Here is a 24,946-nt window from a genome sequence, read left to right on the forward strand (position 1 = left end):
AGAGAGGGGAAGGAGAAGAGAGAGAAGAGAGAGAGAGACAGAGAAGAGCGGAGAGAGGACAGAGAGAGAGAGAGCGAAAGAGAAGAGAGCGAGAGAGAGAGGAGAGAGAAGAGAGATAAAGAGAAAGAGAGAGAGAGAGAGAGAGAAAGAGAGAGAGAGAAAGAGAGAGAGAGCCCTATATGGGATCCAACCATTATGTGATAACAGAGATAATGTAAAGACAATCAGGTGAGTCGATTTTCTCAGTCAATAGTCAGTGATGTGTTGCAAAAAACCATAAATATAACTGATTGCCTGTAAGAGAAGTAGCATCTAACTGAAGATAAATATAATTATTATTATGAGTCTGTTTGGTGGATTGTTTGTTTTGTTTAAAATTAAATGTTTGCTTAAATATTATAAAAAGTAAGAATGTTTGCTTTCGTAACAGAACAAATACATCAATTTAAGGAAGTAAAAGCCTCTCATATAGGGAACATTTCATGCAAAATGATTTATTATAAACTTCCTTTGTTTGCCAAGTAATGTTAGTATATGGGGCTGCAGATGATCATAAATGAAGATGTTTGGGAGCTGTGGCTCTTCTTTGGGAGCCCAACATGTAACCTTTTCATCAATATCCTCAGTAAGAGAGAACAACTTTCAGTATCTGATATATACAGACTTACAGAAACTACAGAGCTCTCTGGTTTCAGATACTTATCTACAGACCCATCATTAGGTAGGGACAGATGTATAAAATATCTGAAAATAAACTCATTTTATTGCAAAACAAGAATTTTCAACTGAAAATTATAATAAAAAAACTTTTAATTTCAGGATTTGGCATCATAACTATAATTTGTTAACATTTATTCATTCAAAGGCCATGAAACAGTCCCAGCTGCAGCAGAAAGAGCTGAGAAGCAGAAGAAGCTCCTGGAAAGTCGACTAACTGAAGTGGATGTTCTACCATCAGAACCAGAACCAAAGACCAGAGATGAATTCTTAAAATATTTTCAAGAAATCACTCTGGATCCAAACACAACACACAGATTTTTGTTATTATCTGAGGGGACAGAAAAGTAACATTAATGGAACAACAGTTTTATTCTGATCATCCAGACAGATTCATATAATCAGGTTCTGTTTACTGTCTACTGTCTGATGACTTCTCATATGTTGCATCCTTTCAACATACATCTCTGTTTCCTCCAATTCAGATCTAAAAATTTACTGCTGAATCTAACAGTTTTCAAGCCTCATTCACTGCAGGAACACATGATGTTTAGATCAGAACTGTTGTTCTGAGGACAAGAAACTCACTGAGAGCTGAAATTCAACTAGACCAAGGTCACTTCTCCTGCTCCATCTGTTGGGATCTACTGAAGGATCCGGTGACTATTCCCTGTGGACACAGCTAAAGTATGGACTGTTTTAAAGACCACTGGGATGAAGAAGACCAGAGGAGAAAATACAGCTGCCCTTGGTGCAGGAAAGAGTTCATACCAAGACCTGATCTGGAGAAAACCATCATGTTAGCAGAGTTGGTGGAGGATCTGAGGAAGTCTGGACTCCAAGCTGCTCCAGCTGATCACTGCTATGCTGGACCTGAAGATGTGGCCTGTGATGTTTGTACTGGGAGGAAGATGAAAGCTGTAAAATCCTGTCTAGTCTGTTTAATTACTTACTGTGAAAATCACCTCCAACCCCACTATGATGTCCCTGGACTGGAAACCATCAGTCTCCTCTCAAATATTTAAAAATCATTTAATGTCAAACAATTCAGGTTAACTGTTGTATTCAACAGCTGTGTAGGTGTTGAGATGATTATCTGTAGGCTTATTGATCATCAATATAAATTACTGCCCTTATTTACAATCAGTGGCTGGAAACTATAAAAACTACTTTTGCATCTGTGATCTGTCTGTTTTCGTTTTATGTGTGATAATACATCAATCATGTTTAGTTTTTATTCTGTTAAAAATGTAAATCTAAAGGAAATAAATGACTTCTAAATATTTTAAAATAAAATTATGATGTTCTCAAACTGCAGCAGTGGGAGTTCAGGTTGAACTTCAAGTCCAAATCAAATCTCAGTTCTGTACCGAATGAAATAAATATTTTCTCATCAAATGCATGAAATCTTGTCCACTTGTGTTACTGCATTAGTGCAACTAGAAAATCTGGTGTTTGTCTTCAGGTGTAATCTACCACCTGATAATATTATCATACTGATCACGTTCAGAAAGCAAATACTAATTTATCCTAAAAAAAAAATAAGAAAAAACTTTAGTGTGAAATTTCTGGATTTATTAAAATCAAAGCTGATCTGTACTGATTATTTTTATTACTACAATATAAATGAGCAGACTCTTTCGTAAAGTTTGCTTAGTACCTGCAAATGAACACTAGATGGCAGTGTAAGACACAGAAACCAGGTTAAAGGTTAAAGGTTATTGGATCAGGAGCTCATTCAACACATGAAGTAAGCAGTTTTGTTTTGTAAAACAGGGTTTTGTTGTTGTTATTTCTAGATATTGTATTATTGACAAACATATTAAACTTTGTTGTTGTATCTTTGTTTCCTGAATGGTTTATGAACTGAATATTTGAACGACTTGAATAGTTGAAAACAGAAACAACAAAATTTCCTGGGACAAAGCAAACAGTATAACCAGTCAAAGCTGTGAAACACAGAGTTTAGTCCCAACAGCACATTTCCTGGTTCTTCCCCTTCAACGACCTGAAGGACAATATTCATTCCTGTAAAGTTCAGGAGTTATGGAAAGAAAAAAGTGGTTTTCCTGCTTCCCACTGTTGCTTGAAAAAGTCCAATCTTGTAATATTTCCTGTTATTCCTGTTATGTTTTTCCTCTTCATAAAATCCACGTCTGGTCTGTATTTTCTTGGGAAAATTCAGACCAGAGGTGGACAACACCTGGACACGTAAACATAAACACATTTATTCAGGATTTTATCTCTGTGTTGGACATGTCACATATTGTTCAAGGTTTGGGAGAAGAATGGAAACATCACATCTGTTGTCGTATCTATCAGTTATGAACTCGGCTGTTAAAGTGTAGTCTGATCCAGACAGATAAACCAGAATAACAGCGATCTGTCTGAACTCCTGAAGAAGACATTGGGGGTGATACAGTAATACAGTATAATACAGTAATACAGTATAATACAGTATAATACAGTAATACAGTATAATACAGTAATACAGTATAATACAGTAATACAGTATAATACAGTATAATACAGTAATACAGTATAATACAGTATAATACAGTATAATACAGTATAATACAGTAATACAGTATAATACAGTATAATACAGTAATACAGTATAATACAGTATAATACAGTATAATACAGTATAATACAGTAATACAGTATAATACAGTATAATACAGTATAATACAGTATAATACAGTATATACAGTCAGGATCTCATCATGTTTGGAGCCACCATCATCACAAAACATGACATTGTTCGCACAGCTGTTGAATACATCTGTTACAATAAGATTAATACAAACATCATTATTATTCTGTTTTTATTAATAATAAAACAGCTAATTTAATTTCTTTACACAACAGATTTTTTATGGAATTCAGTCTTCAAATGTAAAAAACTTTCTCAAGAAAATTATTTACTAACATATCTTTGCTGCATAGCAAATATTTTACTATTGTAGAGTGCGTAAATTTGCTCATAATATATAAATGAATGTAACTCTGATTATGGTCTACTGGAGGCCAAAGTCAGTAAATTAAAACATTTAAAACCAGGAAGTGAAATGAGAAACGCAGCAGAAATCTGAAATGTTTACTTTTCCCTCCCAACAACAGCAGCTGTGAAGCTCTTCCCTTCTATTGAACACAAAGTTCAGCTCTGAAACTAGAACTGATGATGATGTTCTTGGCTTGAAGCTGCCTGGAGGATCCAACCTAAGGTTTCTCTTTTGCACCCACATTTTATAGGGTTTATCCACCATTTTGGTGCGTTTGCATTGGCTAGCACTGATGCTGTGCTTGTTTCATTGGCTGACTGCTTGACCTCATATCCATCTTTGTCTCACAGACATTATGTCCTGATGTCTGTTCTAATGACCCAGAGTTGCTCAACGGTCCTCCTACATCCGTTGCCTGCACAACCTTTTCTTTGAAAAGTTGAAGTTGTTCAACAATCTGTTTCCGAATAAGGCGTTGATCATCTCTGCTCTCCTGTTAGTTCCTCCTTCCCCCCCTAACATTTCACCTTTCACCTACCATCTACCGCCAACGTATCAGTGATGTTTAATTGCAGTTACACGTTTTTACACCATTTCAAGTTCAATGTCAAAATCACATTTATAACTTCTTTAGCTTCTCTGATTTAGCATTCATTTATAATATTATGATAACCATAACTTATTAGTTACTCTTATTATGATCTTAATGTGAGTTATTACAGATATTACAGATGTTTTCTGAAAAGAAATCAAGAATAATCCATGATTCTAATTATTTGATACCAAAATTACAGTTACTTGTTTTACCTGTAAGTGTTTCCACAAATGTAAGTGTAAGTGTTATTATAAGTAAACTAATATTAATATAAGTATTTTATTTTGGGTCTTATCCAATTACTCAAAATGTTTAGATTTCATTCTTTAAAACTTTCATGCTTTAAAATAAGGAATAGTCTCAACTATTTTTATAAATCTGCAGGCTGGAAACTTACTTCCTCTTTTTCCAGGAAACCTGCTCTTCCTGTCTCATGACTCTCTGACTGACTATGATTTCTTATGATTAGATAGAAAAAAGAAATAGAATTAAAGCAAAGTTTGCAGGAGACAAAAACAACACACACAACCAGATTGATTTTATTGAAGTTTAAGTCTAATGTTGGGTCTAGATGTCACTTGTGTGATTAATTTAAAAGGTAATTTTATTTATTGTTGCTGTTAAACTAAAATCTCCAGCATGGGGAAGTGGGAAGATCTCAGGTTTCCTTGACACTGCATTTCTGGTTTACTCATCTGATCAGCTCAGAATCGGTAGAATCACTGAGCTGATCAGACAAACTGCTGCAGATCCGTAACAACCTGGTGTTTGGCTTCTTTTGGGACACATCTTTGGGAGAAAGAGGAACTAGAGACATTCAGTGTTGTTGAGAAGTGAAATGGCTCAGGGAGGAAATAAGATTGATTCAGGTAAATATTCTTGTTCCATCTGTTTGGATCTACTGAAGGATCCGGTGACTATTCCCTGTGGACACAGTTACTGTATGAACTGTATTAAAACACACTGGGATGAAGAAGATCAGAGGGGAAAATACAGCTGCCCTCAGTGCAGGAAAGAGTTCATACCAAGACCTGAACTGGAGAAGAACTTCATGTTAGCAGAGTTGGTGGAGGATCTGAGGAAGACTGGACTCCAAGCTGCTCCAGCTGATCACTGCTATGCTGGACCTGAAGATGTGGCCTGTGATGTTTGTACTGGGAGGAAGATGAAAGCTGTAAAATCCTGTCTGGTCTGTTTAATTTCTTACTGTGAGAATCATCTAAAGCCTCATTATCAATTAACTGCTTTTAAAAAACACAAGCTGGTGAATCCTTCCAAAAACCTCCAGGAGAACATCTGCTCTTGTCATGATGAGGTGATGAAGATCTTCTGTCGTACTGATCAGCAGTGTATCTGTTATCTCTGCACTATGGATGAACATAAAGGCCATGAAACAGTCCCAGCAGCAACAGAAAGAGCTGAGAAACAGAAGAAGCTCCAGGAGAGTCGACAACAAATCCATCAGAGAATCCAGGACCAAGAGAAAGATGTGAAGCTGCTTCAACAGGAGGTGGAGGCCATCAATGTCTCTGCTGATAAAGCAGTGGAGGACAGTGAGAAGATCTTCACTGATCTGATCTGTCTCCTCCAGAAAAGAAGCTCTGATGTGAAGCAGCAGATCAGATCCCAGCAGGAAACTGAAGTGAGTCGAGTCAAAGATGTTCAGGAGAAGCTGGAGCAGGAGATCACTGAGCTGAAGAGGAAAGACGCTGAGCTGGAGCAGCTCTCACACACAGAGGATCACAACCAGTTTCTCCTCAACTACCCCTCACTGCCAGCACTCAGTGAGTCTACACACTCATCCAGCATCAACATCCGTCCTCTGAGACACTTTGAGGACGTGACAGCAGCTGTGTCAGAGCTCAGAGACAAACTACAGGTCATCCTGAGAGACTCATGGACAAACATCGAACTGAAGCTCACTGAGGTGGATGTTCAACCATCAGAACCAGAACCAAAGACCAGAGATGGATTCTTGAAACTTTTAAAATTATCACTCTGGATCCAAACACCCTAAACAGATTTCTAATTTTATCTGAGGGGAATAGAAAGGTAACATTTGCGAACCATAAACAGTCTTATCCTGATCATCCAGACAGATTTGATGGTTTTTGTTATCAGGTTCTCAGTACAGAGAGTCTGACTGGACGTTGTTACTGGGAGGTGGAGTGGAGAGGAGGAGGATCTGTAGCCGTTTCATACAAGAACATCAGCAGAACAGAAAGACTAGGATCCAATGACAAATCCTGGTCATTATATTGTGACACAAACAGTTACACATTTTATCACAACAACATTAAAACTCCACTAGAACGTCCAGTTTCCTCCAGAATAGGAGTGTACCTGGATCATATAAAAGGTATTCTGTGTTTCTACAGCGTCTCTAAAACTATGACTCTGATCCACAGAGTCCAGACCAGATTCACTCAGCCTCTACATGCTGGGATTAGACTTTACTTCTCATTTTCCTGTCCTGATGGATCCTCTGCTGAGTTCATTAACCCAGAATAATCAGCACTGATTTGAAGTCCAATTGGTTAAAATGTGTATTTTAGTTTCCATTATTGTTTTGGAGAGATCATTGTAATGAAGACTGAAGCTGGTTCAGTTGTGGATAAACAATCACTCCAGGGTGTCGGGTTAGAACAGCTGAGATATATGTTCAGGTGAGTTAGTGAAAGAAGAGAATGTCCGAGTCCAGAATTGAGCTTTACTTGTTTTTAATTAGCTCTGGAGGTTCAGCCATGCATACAAGGGCACGTGTGTGTGTGTGTGTGTGTGTGTGGTTTCCTATAAAGATAAACAAATACAAATTATGAGAATTTATCTGTAAACCCTTTCACAAATAAACCTAATTTCCACAAATGAATAAATGTGTTAATGTCTGACTATGAGAATGTAAATAATAATTATACATACATAGTAATAATAAACCCTGCAAATAATAGTGTCACACGATAAACATACAAGAGAAATAAGGCATTTCAATTGCAAATGGTAACACAAATAACAGCTGCAACTAATTAACCGAGCTTAATAGCTTAATGCTAAACGGCTAACTTTAGCTCTCAACAATACAAATAAAATACAGCAAACGACCATAATATTCAACGGAACAAAGCACAACTACAGCTCTTAGACATTTAGACAACCGAACTAAATCAACAACAGTATTACTTACATTCAATGGACGCAGACAATAGAAAGAGGTTATGAACGAAGTCAGCCTTGAGAACCGCATCACTCTACTCAGATCCATAAACAAGATGCAACAAATATGAACATGAAGCCACCCAGTGGCTGAAATAAATTACTGCATCTAAAATACTTTGATGAAGAAAACCTAAACTAGAGGGCTGAAAACAAATAATTAACAGTCTTTTGTACAATCATTGTTGTCATGTCTTCAGTGTCCAGAGACCAGCTGTCTTTATGGAGCTACTTTTTCATCTTGTTTGTTGTTTTGTTGGAGTTTGTTTGGGTGCTGCCCCTCCCTGTTTCTGATCAGCAATGGAGGCAATCACTGCTCAGGAAGATTTTATTCAACTAAACTAATTACATTTATTGCTGTGTCACACTGAACGTGACAAAGCAACAAATGTTGATGACAAATGTTGTTGTAAACTGTGATTATCATCATCATTAATCATCAAATAAGGACATCAGTCATTTATTGGACAAAGATCAGATTCTGGATCAAACTGTGTCAATAGTCGTCTTGTGACTCAGATTGTAAGCTCTATTTAGTTTTAGACAAATATCTAAATAAAGTTGATTCCTTGTTTGAATATAAAATGACTCTGTCTTATTTTGTATTTTGTTTGTGTTTTATTTTATTGCCTGTCAGTAACATTTCCAAATATAAGAAACTGCTGGTTTTCAGAATAAAGTGAGTAATCAGAGTTTTTGTTGCCTCAGGTTCAGATTTGTTTTCTATCTGCAGATGTCAGGAGACCTGCGGTCCTAAAAACACACAACAAACACTGACTTTCCTAGTTCTGTGCTAACTCTCTTCCTCTTTTACTCGGAAGACATGACTGACAAAAGTGTGGTGAAACCTGAAAGATCGCCACCAGATGGCGCCAAATACGTCCGTGTTCCTCAGCAGAAGAAATGCTGAACGTCTGCAGTTAAAGTTTTTGTTTTAGAAAAAAAAGATTAAACATCAAAATAAAATGTAATTTATAATTATCAAAACCACGTTCTGAACAAAGATAAAAACATAATTTTTTTCCAATAATTTTCATTTCTAATGGCCACCATGGAACCAACAAGAGCAGTGGTCACATTATTTTGGGTGCAGTCAGGGAAATTGGAGCTGTAGACTCTTAATTTCTCACAATTGGACAATATTGTGGGTTTTCCCCACCAGTAGTTGTTCCCACCATTCAGCAGCATCAGGCTGACAGATAAAAAACTGAAGTGACTTTGAATTGTTGCTTTGAACTTTAATTTGTTTTCATTTAATTTATTGAGGTTTTTTTCTTAGGGACTTTTAATTCATTTAACTTAATTGCAGAATATTATTGTGTTTAAGGTTAAAGTTAATGACAAATGGGTCAGTTGTTCTCATAACTGTTTTTGTTGACTATTGCTCTGTTTAAGTAATACCACTTGATTAAGCCTTTTCTAGCATTTTACACCAAAAAAGTAACAAAAGAATGTGTAATTATCAAAACTGCAATTTCCGGATTGTGCTGGGAGTGAAAAAGCTGTATCCGGACATCTCTAATATTTAGCGTATGTTAAAATGGACGGACTGCTCGCTGTGATTCAAGCTCAGGTTTTAATCTGGCCTCTTTCTGCTGACAGTTGTTCATGAGAAGGATGTCAGACTGTTGAACGTCTCAAGACCTCAGGATGAGTTGCGTCTGTGGAGACCTGATTTCAGAGAAGAAGAAAGAAAAAAACAAAAAAAGACATTTATGTTCACTCTGTTTTATATATGCATTAATTTTATACTATATTTTTATTGAGTTTCTTTGTGTCTTAACTGTTTGATCTGTATTATTTTTAACTCTTATTGTTTAGCACTTTGAATAATGTTATCTGTTAAATAATAATAACTTGCACTATAAAGTTTGACTTTTTACATATTTAATGTGACAACAGCAGTTTATAGTGTTTAGGACAAATGAACAACTAGAAGATAAACTGAACTGTAGTAGTTCTGAGGAAAATCATGTTTCACATTTTCTATTAAATTTGGCATCAACATCCCAATAAAGACTTGTGATTTGTCAGAGTAATACTCTGACTTAACCACTAGATGTCTCCCTCCAGTTTTACTGTGAGTTGCACAGCAAAACTCCACCAGACAAAATCAAAATATCAGAATATCAGATTCTGTTAGAAATAATATATATTATTTACAAAAGTTAACAAAAGAACAAAACATGCCTTTTACTATAAATATGGCTTTTTAATAATGACTTAGTTCTAACAAACACCTTTTAATTCAGGCCTGAAAATCTTTACTTAGTAGAAAGTATTTTGTTTGTTTTTTGTTTTTATTTTTAAGTTGTTAAAAAAAATCCTGCATTGATAAGTTTTTACAGTTTCTATTTGAATTATGCAGATATTGAAAATGAATTGCAGTTTCATTTTCCTTTTTCTGGGCAGAGAATCAAAGTGTGAAATAGAGGAACAGCTTCAATCTCTCCAGAAAGGTTTGAGTTGCAACCCAGGGAGCCGCCATGTTGGATTTAGATGTTGGCTAATTGAAAAACCTGTTTTTTAAAATAAGAGCCATTTGATTTCTGAGATGTTAGTAGGAAGTATAAAGTATAAAGAGAACCATTTTATTCACAGTCTTTAACTTTGCAGCAGCCATTTATTCCTACATTAAACAGCCATTTTAAACCAGGCTCAGTTCAAGCTGATGAATTTAAAAAAGGCTCATCGGTTTGGAACTATAATTGTCAAATGGACTAATCTCAACAGAACACTGGCTCAAAATAAGTGACTCTGGGAGCCTGAATAGTTTGATTTACTTCACCATAAATCAACTTTTCTCAGCCTTGGACTTTGGACTCATTGTCCTGCATTTTCTCCCTGCTTCCATGTACCTGACTGAAATGAACAGGTGATTCATTTACCAGGTCCAGGCTATAGAAGCTCAGCTCTAAGCCTCCACTGAGTCCAGAAATATGAGACATTTCTTTCTGTTCTGATCTTATAGTTTGTGTTTGTATGGTTTGTGTTTCCCCCATGGTGACTCATCACCAATCATGTGGCAAAGCTAATTATGAACACAGTCTTTACGCTGACCAGACCATAATACATATTCATCAACAAAACTTCTCTACCTCCACTCTGTTACGACTCGTCTAGGGGTGGTCAGATCATAACATGAAAGGTCCCTCCTTGTCCCTCCCAAGTAGCCAACACACACAAAGTTAAACATTTCTTATATTTATTAAAAAAATATATATATCTTTGATTTAAATATGACAAAAATGGAGAGATTTCAGATCAGGATGATGATTCACACATTTTGGTTTGGTTGTTCCAGGTTCTGTAAAGGTATTTCTTCAGCTCCATCTCCTTGGTTACCATTTCCTCTGTGATCTATGAAACACAAAACAATGTTTTCAATAAAATCATCTTCTTCTGATTGTTTGACATCCCAAAGTTACATTATTATTAAGATGGCTTGAATAAAAACTCAATTCTGTCATTTTTAGTTTTTCAAAAGAAAATTATCATCAATCAGCAAAAAATAAATTAAATTAAAGCAGTAAAGTTTTGACTGTTTCTGAAATTATTTGTCTTTTATTTATTTCCAGATTCTTGTTGACAAAAATAAGACAATAAAGAAAATAAAGCATATTAAAATAAAAATGTAAACATAGTCATATTAAATTGAATATGTAATGTATATTCAGATGAGGCTTGTCAGATTAAAAGAACCTTTTAAATAAAACTTTCATTAAGGTAGAAGAGATGTCTTTCATTAAACTCTAGTTTCTTTTATTTTAATTGGTCTGATGTAATTATAATCTTAAACATGTTTTAATTGGCTATAAGCTTCTCTGTTGAAGAAAACACAACAAAGAAGAGAAAATCTGAGTTATGTGTTTGCAATTTTTAATAGATTTATTTATAGCATTTTATGAATGAATGTTGTTGGATTTTGTTTTCTTGATTCTTGGCTGTTTTTCTTTAGTGTTGTCCAGATCCGGGGCCACAGGTTGGTCACCTCTGGTCTAAACCTGCATATCACTGTTCAGGTCAGTGGGAAAGCTGGTGAGCCATGAGTAAACCAGTCAGGTCACCAGTTCATTGCTGCTACATCAAATTATCTAGTCAGTCAGATTCAGTCACCAACAAGGAAGTTCAGTTTCCTGGTTTGATGCTCAGCTGTGATGTTCAGTGACTGCAGTCCTGCTTAGTTTATCAATGAGCAGGAAAATAAAAAAGTAAATAATTAACATAAGTTAATTATTACATAATTGTTCCATTTCCATACCTTCATCATTTATCACTTGTTCATGTCGAGACTTGTTGTTCCAGCATGGAAAAACTGTACACAACAGAAAGTAAACAACAGTGAATATTTAGCTTAACAATATAAATGAGTGACAATATTTAATTCTCCTTAACAGTTTTTGTCTGGTAAAAATGTTTCATCAACCTGGGCAGGCAGAAAGGCTACAATAAACAACAAAGACCTAAAACAGAAAAAAGTTACTCATAATAATTTGGTTTTTTGTTTTTCTTTTCTTTTCAGACAAACACCAACAGATATTAATAAATATGTGAAAACTGCATAACTTTTCTTATACATGTTTATCCAGACAGCTCCATGTTTCTGAGTTTTACTTCTCTTCAGCTTCAGATCAGTTTTTGCAAACTATTAAAAACTATATTTTCTATCAATTGGAAATATGCATTTATGGAGAGAATCATTAATTCACCAAAATCCTGCAAGACAAAGACAATGACTGACTTACTTTGTTCACCTCTGCAGCGACGTACAGCACAGTATATGATGAAGATGAGGATGATGATGATGATGAGTGCTCCAACAACAAGACCAACAACAGAAACAACCCGACCACCATTACCTCCACCAATAACTTCAGGTTCAGGTCCTGTGACAAAAAGAAAAACAGGTTTTTAAAATTCCGTTTTTGAATATTTTGAAATCAATTTTGCATATTTTTGTTTTATTAATGAGATCAAAGTTGTGAACCAACAGTCACCTCATCATTCAGGGGTCAACATTTACTGCACCACACACCCACACACACACGCACCCACAAACACCCACACACACACACACACACCCACCAACACCCACACACACACACACACACACCCACACACACACACACACACCCACACACACCCACACACACACACACACACACACCCACACACACACACATATTCATACACCTATATGCAGATCAATAGGTATTTAGGAGTTATCTGACTTGCCCAAGGGCACATCAACATGTGATCAGGGGAAACAGGAAGACAACAACTGTATCCACTGAGTCACAGTCGCTGTGCCAGAAACATCTGATTATCAGTTGTTAAGATATTTACCTCCAGAATGTTTGTCTGGGTTTTCATTTTCTTTTCCATCATCTGTTGAGGAATCACATTAAGTGTTAAAGATATCAACATTTTATCTATTTTATCTTCAATGATTCTGAATCAATAAAGCTCACCAACAATCAGAGTAACATGTCTTTCTTCTGAGAGATCAGGCAGACGGCGAACAAAGCAGCTGTAAATCCCTTCATCATTCTTAGTTACGTTGGACAACTTGAGGGAAACGTCACCATGTTCAAGCATTGCATGGTTGAGATAAGTTCGATCTTTGTATCTGTCGTCTTGAGATTCTCGGTCATCAGCTTCATTACGGAACAAGTGAACAGTTTTACTGGAGTCGACCATCCACTCGACTGCAGCGTCTCTCGCGTCAACTGCGGGCTTCACAAGACATGGTAGAACAACGTCGGATCCCACTTGTGCCTTTATTGGCTCTTCAGGACCAACAAGATGATATTTTCCTGGAAAGATAAACAATGCTTTTAAAATGACTGCACTCATGATGATGTTCAGTTTGTTGCTCAACTATTATCCTTTAAATGCTTTCAGTTGTGAAAACTGTTGGGACAACACAGTATTATTGAGTTCTTTCAAAATAAAAGCTCACATTTTTTCTGTATTGTTTTTTTGTTTACAAATTGATGTCTAGTCATTTTTTTTTCAATCTCTGGAAAAGAAAACAAGAAAATACTCATTTAATTAAAATAAATATCAACATTTTACCAGAAGAGAAAGTAGCAGCTATCCCATAACAGCTGGTGTTAAACCTGTTATAAAGGACAGGTATTTCCATAATTGCTAAAACCTGGAAAGCAGAGGCCTTATCTGATTTATTGATCAGAGTTTCTCCAAACCTTCAGTTTTAGTGAAGAGATCAGTTCCAGCAAACTGATCCATGGAAAGATCAGAGACAAATGAATCACACAGTCATTGTGAGGAGCAAAGATCAGCCTTTATGGTCTAATTTAACAAGACGAGTCACTGATCAATTTGCTGATGACAATTATATTTTGAAATAATAAAAACAGATTTCTAATTCAAAACCTTGAACCTCAAACAATAAAAACAAAAATCTAAAGAGGGTCATTAACAAGTTTACATCAGTAAAGGTGTGAAGCTGTGGACAGAGAAAGAGCAGAGCTGTATGGGAGACTGAGGTAAGTTAAGTCACCACTTCCTGCTGGGAAACTAAAAAACGTCTTTGATCATCAAATAGTTAGCAGGAAGGCATCATTTAACAAAGTCTGTGCAGGTAAGAACTTCATGGAAAAACTTCTTAAAAAATGTGTTTCACTCCTTAAAAACACGCTGGAATATAATGAAAGGACTGCCCCAAGACCACCACCACCAGTAACAACAACACCCCAAAATCCAAGTGGGCGTTTGGTGACAAAAAAGAAAAACGGGTTTTTAAAATTCCGTTTTTGAATATTTTGAATTCAATTTTGCATATTTTTGTTTTATTAATTAGATCAAAGTTGTGAACCAACAGTCACCTCATCATTCAGGGGTCAACATTTACTGCACCACACACACACACACACACATATTCATACACCTATATGCAGATCAATAGGTATTTAGGAGTTAGCTGTCTTGCCCAAGGGCACATCAACATGTGACCAGGGGAAACAGGAAGACAACAACTGTATCCACTGAGTCACAGTCGTTGTGCCAGAAACATCTGATTATCAGTTGTTAAGATATTTACCTTCAGAATGTCCTTCAGGGTTTTCATTTTCTTCTCCATCAACTGTTGAGGAATCACATTAAGTGTTAAAGATATCAACATTTTTATCTATTTTATCTTAAATGATTCTGATTCAATAAAACTCACCAACAATCAGAGTAACATGTCTCTTTTCTGGCTTATTATGATCAGGCAGACGGTGAACAAAGCAGGTGTAAATCCCTTCATCGTTCTTAGTTACGTTGGACAACTTGAGGGAAACGTCACCATGTTCAAGCATTGCATGGTTGAGATAAGTTCGATCTTTGTATCTGTCGTCTTGAGATTCTCGGTGATCATCTCCACTGCGAAACAAGTGAACAGTTTTACTGGAGTCGAACATCCACTCGACTGTAGCGCCTCTCACGTTAACTGGGGGCTTCACAAGACATGGTAGAACAACGTTGGATCCCACTTGTGCCTTTATTGGCTCTTCAGGAACAGCAAGATGATATTTTCCTGGAAAGATAAACAATGCTTTTAAAATGACTGCACTCATGATGATGTTTAGTTTGTTGCTCAACTATTATCCTTTAAATGCTTTCAGTTGTGAAAACTGTTGGGACAACACAGTATTATTGAGTTCTTTCAAAATAAAAGCTCACATTTTTTCTGTTTTGTTTTTGCTTGTTTACAAATTGATATCTAGTCATTTTATCAAAATCTGGAAAAGAAAACAAGAAAATACTTGTTCAATTAAAATAAATATCAACATTTTACCAGAAGAGAAAGTAGCAGCTATCCCATAACAGCTGGTGTTAAACCTGTTATAAAGGACAGGTATTTCCATAATTGCTAAAACCTGGAAAGCAGAGGCCTTATCTGATTTATTGATCAGAGTTTCTCCAAACCTTCAGTTTTAGTGAAGAGATCAGTTCCAGCAAACTGATCCATGGAAAGATCAGAGACAAATGAATCACACAGTCATTGTGAGGAGCAAAGATCAGCCTTTATGGTCTAATTTAACAAGACGAGTCACTGATCAATTTGCTGATGACAATTATATTTTGAAATAATAAAAACAGATTTCTAATTCAAAACCTTGAACCTCAAACAATAAAAACAAAAATCTAAAGAGGGTCATTAACAAGTTTACATCAGTAAAGGTGTGAAGCTGTGGACAGAGAAAGAGCAGAGCTGTATGGGAGACTGAGGTAAGTTAAGTCACCACTTCCTGCTGGGAAACTAAAAAACGTCTTTGATCATCAAATAGTTAGCAGGAAGGCATCATTTAACAAAGTCTGTGCAGGTAAGAACTTCATGGATAAACTTCTTAAAAAATGTGTTTCACTCCTCAAAGTGAATTCAGTTCTTCATAAGTTTCATGAGGATTGTCCTTGGACTATAATAGATATTGTTATATTTGTTTTATATATCATATTTATGATGTTTATTACATCATAAACATCTTTTCATAAAATATAAAAATGTAGGATTTTAGCTTTGAGCACAAATAAATTCACAATGGTAACTCTGGAATAAGTTCAGCCATTTCTCTGGATGGAGTAGGTTTGTTTTTTTAGGTTTACAGCACAACATAATCCATACTCAGGATAAATGGAGACATGAGACATTTTTGGACAGGCTGTATTATCGAAGCAGTTATCTTTACACTCTAAATGTTTGAGGAGGTACAACATCCTGAAATTCAGATACACGTTTGCGACCAGACTAAGGTTGTCTTTATAGCGGCTCATCAAATGGCTGCTGCAGATTTGCGACACCATCTTTGATATTAACTATTATTTGCGAACACAAAACATCTATGAAAATATGGAGAGCGAGAGCCGGTCTTGTGCGCTATTCAGTTCCCCTGCGAAAATCTGTTCCCCCTGTGTCGGGAGCGCGCATTGCAGCCGGAGAGGCGGATCTGACCATTTTCACGGCGCTTCTGATCGATTTCTCGGTAAAAACAACTCAGTTAATCATGTCAAGCTTGTAACATTTAGTTTAATCGGCAGCTGTTGTTTACAAAATTGTAAAAATAATTAAATAAACGAGGTCTTTTTACGCTGTTTTGTGTTATTTTAAACGCCAAGAGAATCGGTCTTTTTCTAACTTTTGTCACTTACGCCTGACAGAAATAAAAGTCAGTCACCAAACACAGTTTTTCAACACTTAGTGTGTATTTATAATTTTTCCTTCCTGATATAAGACGATTGCTGAAAGCATGGCACAAATATTAAGACTTCCTGAAAAGACGAGAGCATGGACTTTCTGGTAAATCCCGTTCTAATGTAAAATATGACAGATTACTGTAGTAAGGAAATTTCTAGTATACTACAGGCTATCACACATAACAATTTTTGAGAATTTGGCAACAGTTGTCAAATGGGGGGAGGAGAATAGAGAATGGATATTTCAGCTGCCTGAAATAAACCATTCCTCCTCCATAACATGGGAACAAATTAATTTACCAACAAGTCTTTAACTGTGTTTATTCCTCTTATCATCAACAATAAATCCTGTGAATTTGGTAACATTTGCTCTTTATTTGACAAAGTTATGAGGGGGGAACCATATATTTCAGCTGCCTGAAATAATCTGTTCCCCTCCATAACATGGGAACAAATTAATTTACCAACAAGTCTTTAACTGTGTTTATTCCTCTTATCATCAACAATAAATCAAGTAAGTTTGAAAACATTTCCTCTTTATTTGACAAAGTTATGAGGGGGGAACCATTCTGGGAATCAACAATCATCACCTCCACTGGACTTTAGTGGTAATAAATGTTTTTAAACTCTAAAAACAATCTTTGCAATGTTTGCAAATTAATAAGTACAATCATTTTATTTTCTATATTTTCTTTCATAAATGACTGTGTTGGTGCTTAGCACATCCTGTGTAACAGTTTCATACACACCCATATATACGGTCATGATTGTACATGTATAATCGTGTGTGTGTGTGTGTGTTTTTATACTTTTGTTATTAACAGAGGACCTAAAAGACTTGTGTCACTTCTGTGGAGAGATGGAAAGTGACACGGAGGTTGGCTAAGTACAGATGTTTTAGCCAAACATACAAATAATAGTAATCATGATAACAATTGTCATAAACACTGAAAATAAGAATATTAATGTTAAGGATAAGTCTCATGCTGTAAACCGCCTCTCTGGAAACAGGAAAATCCACAACCTCTTTTGATAGGATTTTTTCTGCAAACTGAAATGAACAGTTTCATTTAATGGCTTTAAATTTAAGTAACAAAGAAAGTAATTCACTGTACATGTCTCAAAATATATATCAAAATCCTAAAGTCATACACTGTGTGACAATATGTCTGAAACCTTCAGTGAAAACACACCACATGATTTAATATCTTGTTGTTTTGGATGCTTGACTGTGTCACATGTCCAACGTGAGAGATTGCACCCCTTCTTCCTCATAAATGCCCTGTAAATATAGATATATTAATAAGAACAACTTTATTTGATTTTCATACTTGAGTTAAACTTAAATTTTTAACCATACCTTGTGATTTGCAAACATTTCTGGATGTCTTGTTTTGATTCCCCCAGTGGATTCAAGGACTTTAATACAGAAAATATTCATACAGACTTTTTCTCTTGTGGGTAGATCACCTAGAAAGTGTCCATTCGACAGTTTTCATGTGGTTTTTGTCTATGAGATAAGTATGATATAGATTGTTTTTAGAGTTTAAAAACATTTATTACCACTAAAGTCCAGTGGAGGTGATGATTGTTGATTCCCAGAATGGTTCCCCCCTCATAACTTTGTCAAATAAGAGCAAATGTTACCAAATTCACAGGATTTATTGTTGATGATAAGAGGAATAAACACAGTTAAAGACTTGTTGGTAAATTAATTTGTTCCCATGTTATGGAGGAGGAATGGTTTATTTCAGGCAGCTGAAATATCCATTCTCTATTCTCCTCCCCCCATTTGACAACTGTTGCCAAATTCTCAAAAATTGTTATGTGTGATAGCCTGTAGTATACTAGAAATTTCCTTACTACAGTAATCTGTCATATTTTACATTAGAACGGGATTTACCAGAAAGTCCACGCTCTCGTCTTTTCAGGAAGTCTTAATATTTGTGCCCTGCTTTCAGCCATCGTCTTATATCAGCAATGAAAAATTATAAATACACACTACGTGTCGGAAAACTGTGTTTTGGTGACTGACTTTTATTTTGTCAGGCGTAAGTGGCAAAAGTTGGAAAAAGACCGATTCTCTTGGCGTTTAAAATAACACAAAACAGCGTAAAAAGACCTCGTTTATTTAATTATTTTTACAATTTTGTAAACAACAGCTGCCGATTAAACTAAATGTTACAAGCTTGACATGATTAACTGAGTTGTTTTTTACCGAGAAATCGATCAGAAGCGCCGTGAAAATGGTCAGATCCGCCTCTCTCCGGCTGCAATGCGCGCTCCCGACACAGGGGGAACAGATTTTCGCAGGGGAACTGAATAGCGCACAAGACCTCTTCTAAACTTCCTGGATATCAGACTAATTCTGGGTTTGATACGCACCTGCTTATTTTAAATATACGCAAGTTCAGTAACTTTTAGTGTTGTTTTGAGATATAACCGCTGCGCTGTGTACACTACTGGGAGGAAACCACGAGAGAAAAACTGAACGTACCTTGATCTGAGACGGGCAGTAAACTGATCAGCCAGAAGAGAACCAGAAAACATCTCATGATGTGTTCCTGTCTGATGAAGAGCATATTTCTGATTTTCTTTTAAGTATTTAATGAAGATTTGATAAGTAGTGGAAATGGCCGAGATATCGTCGAGTCAAAAAGTGAAATAATACTTTCTGTTTCATTTGTGTGTGTGCGTGGGGTGGGGGAGGAGCGGGGGTGTGTGTGCTCTCATAGTCCCGGAAGCTTCAAAGCTTTAATATTGTTAATTAAGGCAGCGGGATAGCAGTCATATAGTCTGTATGTTAATTTATTATTTAATCCTCAGTATAAACATTGAGACATAGATCATCATCAAGCAGTAAAACTAGAGACGGGCTATTTGAAGCCAGGATGCAGGGCGGAAGCACCGATGCGTCGGCGCATGCGCCAAGCCCTTAGACCAAACCCCGTGTCGTATTGCTTTCAGCAAGTCACGTGACCGATACAGGAAGTGTTTCTGAATGACACTGATGCGCCAAACTGTGTTTATATGGAAGCGAATCTGTCAGCGGGATGAACTTGGATGCATTTGCCAAAATAATTCTTGATCTTTTACGTTACAGCGTCAATTATGGAGCCTGAAGGTAAACGAAAGATTTCATAGTTTGGGGACCATTTTGATCTTACGTCAGAAAATAAGGTATTGATTATCACTTCGTTGTTGTTTCATCCGATTCTTTTCAGTTTCTACTGGATCTGAATCCAAATTCAGCTGAAATTGACTCTTAGTTTACTTTCATATTATGTTCTGCAGGTTAAGTTTTGCATGTTTCTCCTTTGAAATTATACATTTCACAATTTTTATTCTTAAATTACCCTCCATAAATACAAATCTTTAGACAGATAAAAGGAAAATAAAGACAATCCCGCTATAAATAAATACAAAAAAGACATTTCCAGCAAAACAAACACATCCATGAAAATCAGCGTACAAAATATAAAAGAAAAAATAAAATTTATATGAATAATATACAGCGTCACTAAAATCAGTTTTATTTAAATAAATTCACCTCCTTAATGCTGAGTCATTATAGGGCATCAGAATGAAGTCGCAGATACACCTGGATAAACTCAGGTATGCAGCCATTCTACAAATTACTCAGTTGCTTTTATAAATTATTTTTATATAAATGTATTGTTTACTTCATTTTTTTCTACAGCAGGAGACGTTGTGTCAAAAACACGGAACAGACTAAATTCAAAATGTTGGAAAAAGTTTTTTTTTAAATGAAAATTTGTGGGAAAAAAAAAAAACAGTCCACAATCATCCTCATTCCAAACACGTTCACTTTCATTTTCATCACTTGGTTCATGTTCACATTATTTATTGACTCTATCGAAGAATATAAAATATATTTGAATTTAACTGAAGATATGAAATAATATAATATATAATATACAATAAAATACAATGACTTAAATCTTATTGTGTGGACTAGGTCATCAAATCAGTCTGTGAACTACGTTGCCTGTAGGGATTTTTAATGTCCAGCAGGTGTCAGTATTCAGTGACGCAGTAATGACGCAGTATCAATAGTTTTGCTTTGGGTCAAAACGATACATGACGCCTCATTTATCGATCACTAGTGAATAGACAGTGATGAGGAGAGTGTGTTGCAAAAACCATAAGTATAACTGATGCCTGTAAGAGAAGTAGCATCTAGCAGCATTAATAAATTATTATTATAAGTCTGTTTGCAGTATTTGTTTGTTTTTGTTAAAAATTAAAAATTTGATTTAAATATTAAAAAAAATATGAATGTTTGCTTTCATAACAGAACAAATACATCAATTTAAGGAAGTAAAAGCCTCTCATATAGGGAACATTTCATGCAAAATGATTTATTATAAAACTTCCTTATTTGCCAAGTAATGTTAGTATATGGGGCTGCAGATGATCATAAATGAAGATGTTTGGGAGCTGTGGCTCTTCTTTGGGAGCCCAACATGTAACCTTTTCATCAATATCCTCAGTAAGAGAGAACAACTTTCAGACGACTGGTAGGATACAGACTTACAGAAACTACAGAGCTCTCTGGTTTCAGATACTTATCTACAGACCCATCATTAGGTAGGGAAATATGTATAAAATGTGTGAAAATAAACTCATTTTATTGCAAAACAAAAATTTTCAAGGGGAAATTCTTGTTTTGCAATTAAACCCTGAGAAAATTTTGAAATTTTAAAATTCTGAAATTCTGAGCTGGAGCAGCTCTCACACACAGAGGATCACAACCAGTTTCTCCTCAACTACCCCTCACTGCCAGCACTCAGTGAGTCTACACACTCATCCAGCATCAACATCCGTCCTCTGAGACACTTTGAGGACGTGGCAGCAGCTGTGTCAGAGCTCAGAGATAAACTAGTGGACATCCTGAGAGACACATGGACAAACATAGAACTGAAGGTCACTGAAGTGGATGTTCAACCATCAGAACCAGAACCAAAGACCAGAGATGGATTCTTGAAACTTTTAAAAATTATCACTCTGGATCCAAACACCCTAAACAGATTTCTAATTTTATCTGAGGGGAATAGAAAGGTAACATTTGCGAACCATAAACAGTCTTATCCTGATCATCCAGACAGATTTGATGGTTTTTGTTATCAGGTTCTGAGTAGAGAGAGTCTGACTGGATGTGTTACTGGGAGGTGGAGTGGAGAGGAGGAGGATCTGTAAAGGGCAATTCTACTGTTAAATCCAGACTTAAAAAATGTATGGAAGAAACCAAAAGGCCATGGCCAGAGTGTCTGGATTTAGTGAAAATGTACATGAGAATTGTGCCCACTGGGAATGGTTTAACTCCTTTTGAAATAGTACACGGCAGAGCTTTTAAGCTTCCTTTATTTAAAGACCACCACACCACCACCAGATGACAGTGAAAAAACCTTTAGCTGATTACATGAAAGAAATGTTACAGTCTAAAGAAGTGTCAAATGCAAATTCACTGCCAGAAGAACCTTTGTCTTCACAGGACCTCCAGGTGGTGAAACCAGGCGATTGGGTTTTCATCAAGGCCATTAAGAGACAGAACTGGGCCTGCCCACGGTGGGAGGAACCGTTTCAAGTGCTTTTGACCACTCCCACTGCAGTAAAGATCGCTGAGAGACCATCCTGGATTCACCTCAGCCACTGTAAGTTGCAGAGAGTGTTGGAGACCTAGGTGGGGGCAGTGGGGAAGATTCCGACTACAAAGGGGCGTGGCTTAATAGGGTTACGCATCTCAATCGTCGGTGAAGAACTCATCACATCCCTGTTCCATAGAGTCCTAGGTAACCTCTAACATCTCTGTAACTGAGCAAAGATGGGGTCCTCATGGAGATGGGGCCTCTTTTGTGCTGTGGCTGCTGTGTGCGTGTCCTGTTTTTTCAGTCCAACCTCACTAATCCATCTGGGGAGAAGATTTGGTCCATACCACTGCTATGAAGATCTGGCTAGGACACCTTCCAGACCATCACCATGACAACATATGGCAGAACTTATGTGGAGATGTTGGCCAAAGAACGGAATATGACCAACTGCTACGTCTGCTCTGGTGATGCCAAAGTCTACCAGAAAAACTTACTCTGTATGTCAGTCCCATGAACAGGTCCCAAGCTGTCTGTTTTGCCTCTTGTGCTTTACGTTTCATGCCAGCGACTCCAGTCAACACTTCAGATGGTGACATCCTGATGAAAGAGTGTGCACTGGCGTGACGCCCATCTTCACCTACAGTAATGTTACTGGATACCCATCACGGATGAAAGCTGTCACGATGCCAGGGACAAAACATCCGGTCTGTATCCATTCTCCACCAGGAAACTGGACTGTTCGGGTAGGCCATGTACCTGGATGCCAGCAAAAATATCACTGATTTATTTCCTAGCTCCGTTTGTCCAAGTGCTGATGGGACTCTTATTCCATGTCCCATGTGGACACCTCGAGGAAATTATCCCACTGAGGGTGGTTGGTTTCTGTGTGGAGGAAGTAATATCTATGCGTCGCTACCCGTGAACTGGTCAGGTACTTGTGCTCCTGTGTTTGTCTCTGATCATACCATCATTGTATCTACTGCAGCAGTACACTCTCATCACCTGCGACGGCGGAGAAATTCAGAAATTGTTTTCCAGCCACATGATCCTATCTGGGGTTCAAATGTTCCCAAAGAACACAAACATTGGAGTACTGCTGAGAAATGGGGACTGTCAATTTTTCCATGGGTTGGAGTAGCAAAATCTATGCTGATGATTGAAACTTTGGATTACAGAATGAAGACCCTGGTAAATATTACCATGGACATTGAGAGAGGTCAGAATCAACAACTTGGTGAAATGCGACTGATGGTTCTCCAAAACAGGATGGTGTTAGACATACTTACAGCTAGTCAGGGTGGTGTGTGTGTAATGATAGGAACATCTTGTTGTACTTATATTTCTGATGCTAATGAAACTCATATTGCTGAAGCCATGTCTGCCTTAAAGAATCTGCAACAAGCCATGTTACAGGATGCTGTTCCCTCACAAGGAGATTTCCTTTCTTGGTTCATATCTGGACCATGGTGGCACCTGCTGTTGAAATTAATGATGCCTCTTCTTATTATTCTTTTCTTGTTTTGTATTTTTACTGCCTGCATAATCCCATGTCTAAAATCTCTAATAGCCAAAACTGTTGGACATGTTCTATATCAATATCAACTTGTTGCCTCTATCACTGAGGGGCACCCTGATGTCTAACGTTATGATGGATGCATTGAAAATGTGCCAGCAAGTGATGTATTCCTGATGTCTGTGTTAGACTTCATGCATAATATGAAAAACAGGTGGGAAATGTTAGGAAAATTATCCTCCTGTTCATTTACTCATGAGTTTATTTTACAAGTTATGTTTTCAATATTATTCTTTTCATATTATTCTTTTATATTATTACTCTCATATTATTCTTCTTTTTATATTTACTTAACTTCTCTTTCTTTTGTAGTATGTTATTAACTTTGTTTAGGATGTTTGCTTAGAAGCTAAAAACGTTAAACATTCATGTGTTATTAGTTCCATATGTAACTGATTAGTTGTGGTCAGCCACATGCCCTTATAAGGGCATGTCCATGAGAGGTTCCAGAATGTAAAGACGGTTGGTCAATTCTCTGTGTGACTGTGTGAAGAGAAGCCCAACCTCCTTTTTCTATACAATAAAGAGAAATGCAAAGAAAGAACTGGTAGAATTGAGTCCAGACAGTGTTTGACAGCGATTCGTCGCGTCTGTTCTCAATTCTCCTATTCTGCAGAAAAGAAATCAAAAGAAACCTAATCTCTGTCTCTGGCTGGTTCTTTGCAGGTTGTGACAAAATAAACCTATCAATGCTGGACCTGAAGATGTGGCCTGTGATGTCTGGACTGGTAGGAAGATGAAAGCTGTAAAATCCTGTCTGGTCTGTTTAATTACTTACTGTGAAAATCACCTCCAACCCCACTATGATGTCCCTGGACTGGAAACCATCCATGTCCTCTCAAATATTTAAAAATCATTTAATGTCAAACAATTCAGGTTAACTGTTGTATTCAACAGCTGTGTAGGTGTTGAGATGATTATCTGTAGGCTTATTGATCACCAATATACATTACTGCCCTTATTTACAATCAGTGGTTGGAAACTATAAAAACTACTTTTGCATCTGTGATCTGTCTGTTTTCTTTTTATGTGT

At 36.6% G+C, this 24,946-nt stretch overlaps 3 protein-coding genes across 6 annotated transcripts in view; 1 reads left to right on the forward strand and 2 right to left on the reverse strand.

The window, feature by feature from the left end:
- The first annotated feature begins 5,482 nt into the window (after positions 1 to 5,482).
- Positions 5,483 to 6,435, forward strand: LOC116732303 (tripartite motif-containing protein 29-like). Its single transcript, XM_032582374.1, has one exon. It carries the CDS (start codon positions 5,483 to 5,485, stop codon positions 6,332 to 6,334), a length of 852 nt encoding a protein of 283 aa, XP_032438265.1. The 3' UTR covers positions 6,335 to 6,435.
- Positions 6,436 to 9,830: 3,395 nt separating this feature from the next.
- Positions 9,831 to 24,946, reverse strand: part of LOC116732632 (myelin-oligodendrocyte glycoprotein-like) — a 38,346-nt gene continuing 23,230 nt past the window's right edge. For 2 of the 3 annotated variants that reach the window (XM_032582973.1, XM_032582974.1), the window contains one exon: positions 10,716 to 10,887. In XM_032582973.1, the coding sequence (XP_032438864.1) occupies positions 10,805 to 10,887 (83 nt within the window). In that variant the 3' untranslated portion in view covers positions 10,716 to 10,804. Of the gene's footprint in view, positions 10,626 to 10,715; positions 10,888 to 24,946 lie in introns of those variants that run through there. The other variant, XR_004341824.1, reaches the window with a different exon arrangement.
- Positions 12,721 to 19,422, reverse strand: LOC116732655 (myelin-oligodendrocyte glycoprotein-like). Of its 2 annotated transcripts, none has more exons than XM_032583006.1 (3): positions 19,226 to 19,422; positions 14,720 to 15,070; positions 12,721 to 12,915 (listed from the first exon to the last, which is right to left on the reverse strand). In XM_032583006.1, the coding sequence occupies exons 1-3, from the start codon at positions 19,308 to 19,310 to the stop codon at positions 12,854 to 12,856; spliced, it is 498 nt and encodes a 165-aa protein (XP_032438897.1). In that variant the 5' UTR covers positions 19,311 to 19,422; the 3' UTR covers positions 12,721 to 12,853. The 2 variants fall into 2 exon arrangements, with proteins under 2 accessions (XP_032438897.1, XP_032438898.1); XM_032583007.1 differs by lacking the exon at positions 14,720 to 15,070 and adding an exon at positions 12,999 to 13,343 and having other exon boundaries at positions 12,805 to 12,915; positions 19,226 to 19,415.

The sequence above is a fragment of the Xiphophorus hellerii genome, chromosome 14, assembly GCF_003331165.1.
Source record: "Xiphophorus hellerii strain 12219 chromosome 14, Xiphophorus_hellerii-4.1, whole genome shotgun sequence".
Lineage (NCBI taxonomy): Eukaryota > Metazoa > Chordata > Actinopteri > Cyprinodontiformes > Poeciliidae > Xiphophorus > Xiphophorus hellerii.

Excerpts from the sequence above, each read along its gene's own strand:
- LOC116732655 (XM_032583006.1), bottom strand. The coding sequence starts at position 19,310 with ATGCTCTTCATCAGACAGGAACACATCATGAGATGTTTTCTGGTTCTC. Across the intron at positions 15,071-19,225 it reads ACTGCCCGTCTCAGATCAAG|GAAAATATCATCTTGCTGTT; the intron begins GTACGTTCAGTT and ends TTATCTTTCCAG. Across the intron at positions 12,916-14,719 it reads ACATGTTACTCTGATTGTTG|ATGATGGAAAAGAAAATGAA; the intron begins GTGAGTTTTATT and ends ATTCCTCAACAG.
- LOC116732303 (XM_032582374.1), top strand. The coding sequence starts at position 5,483 with ATGAAAGCTGTAAAATCCTGTCTGGTCTGTTTAATTTCTTACTGTGAG.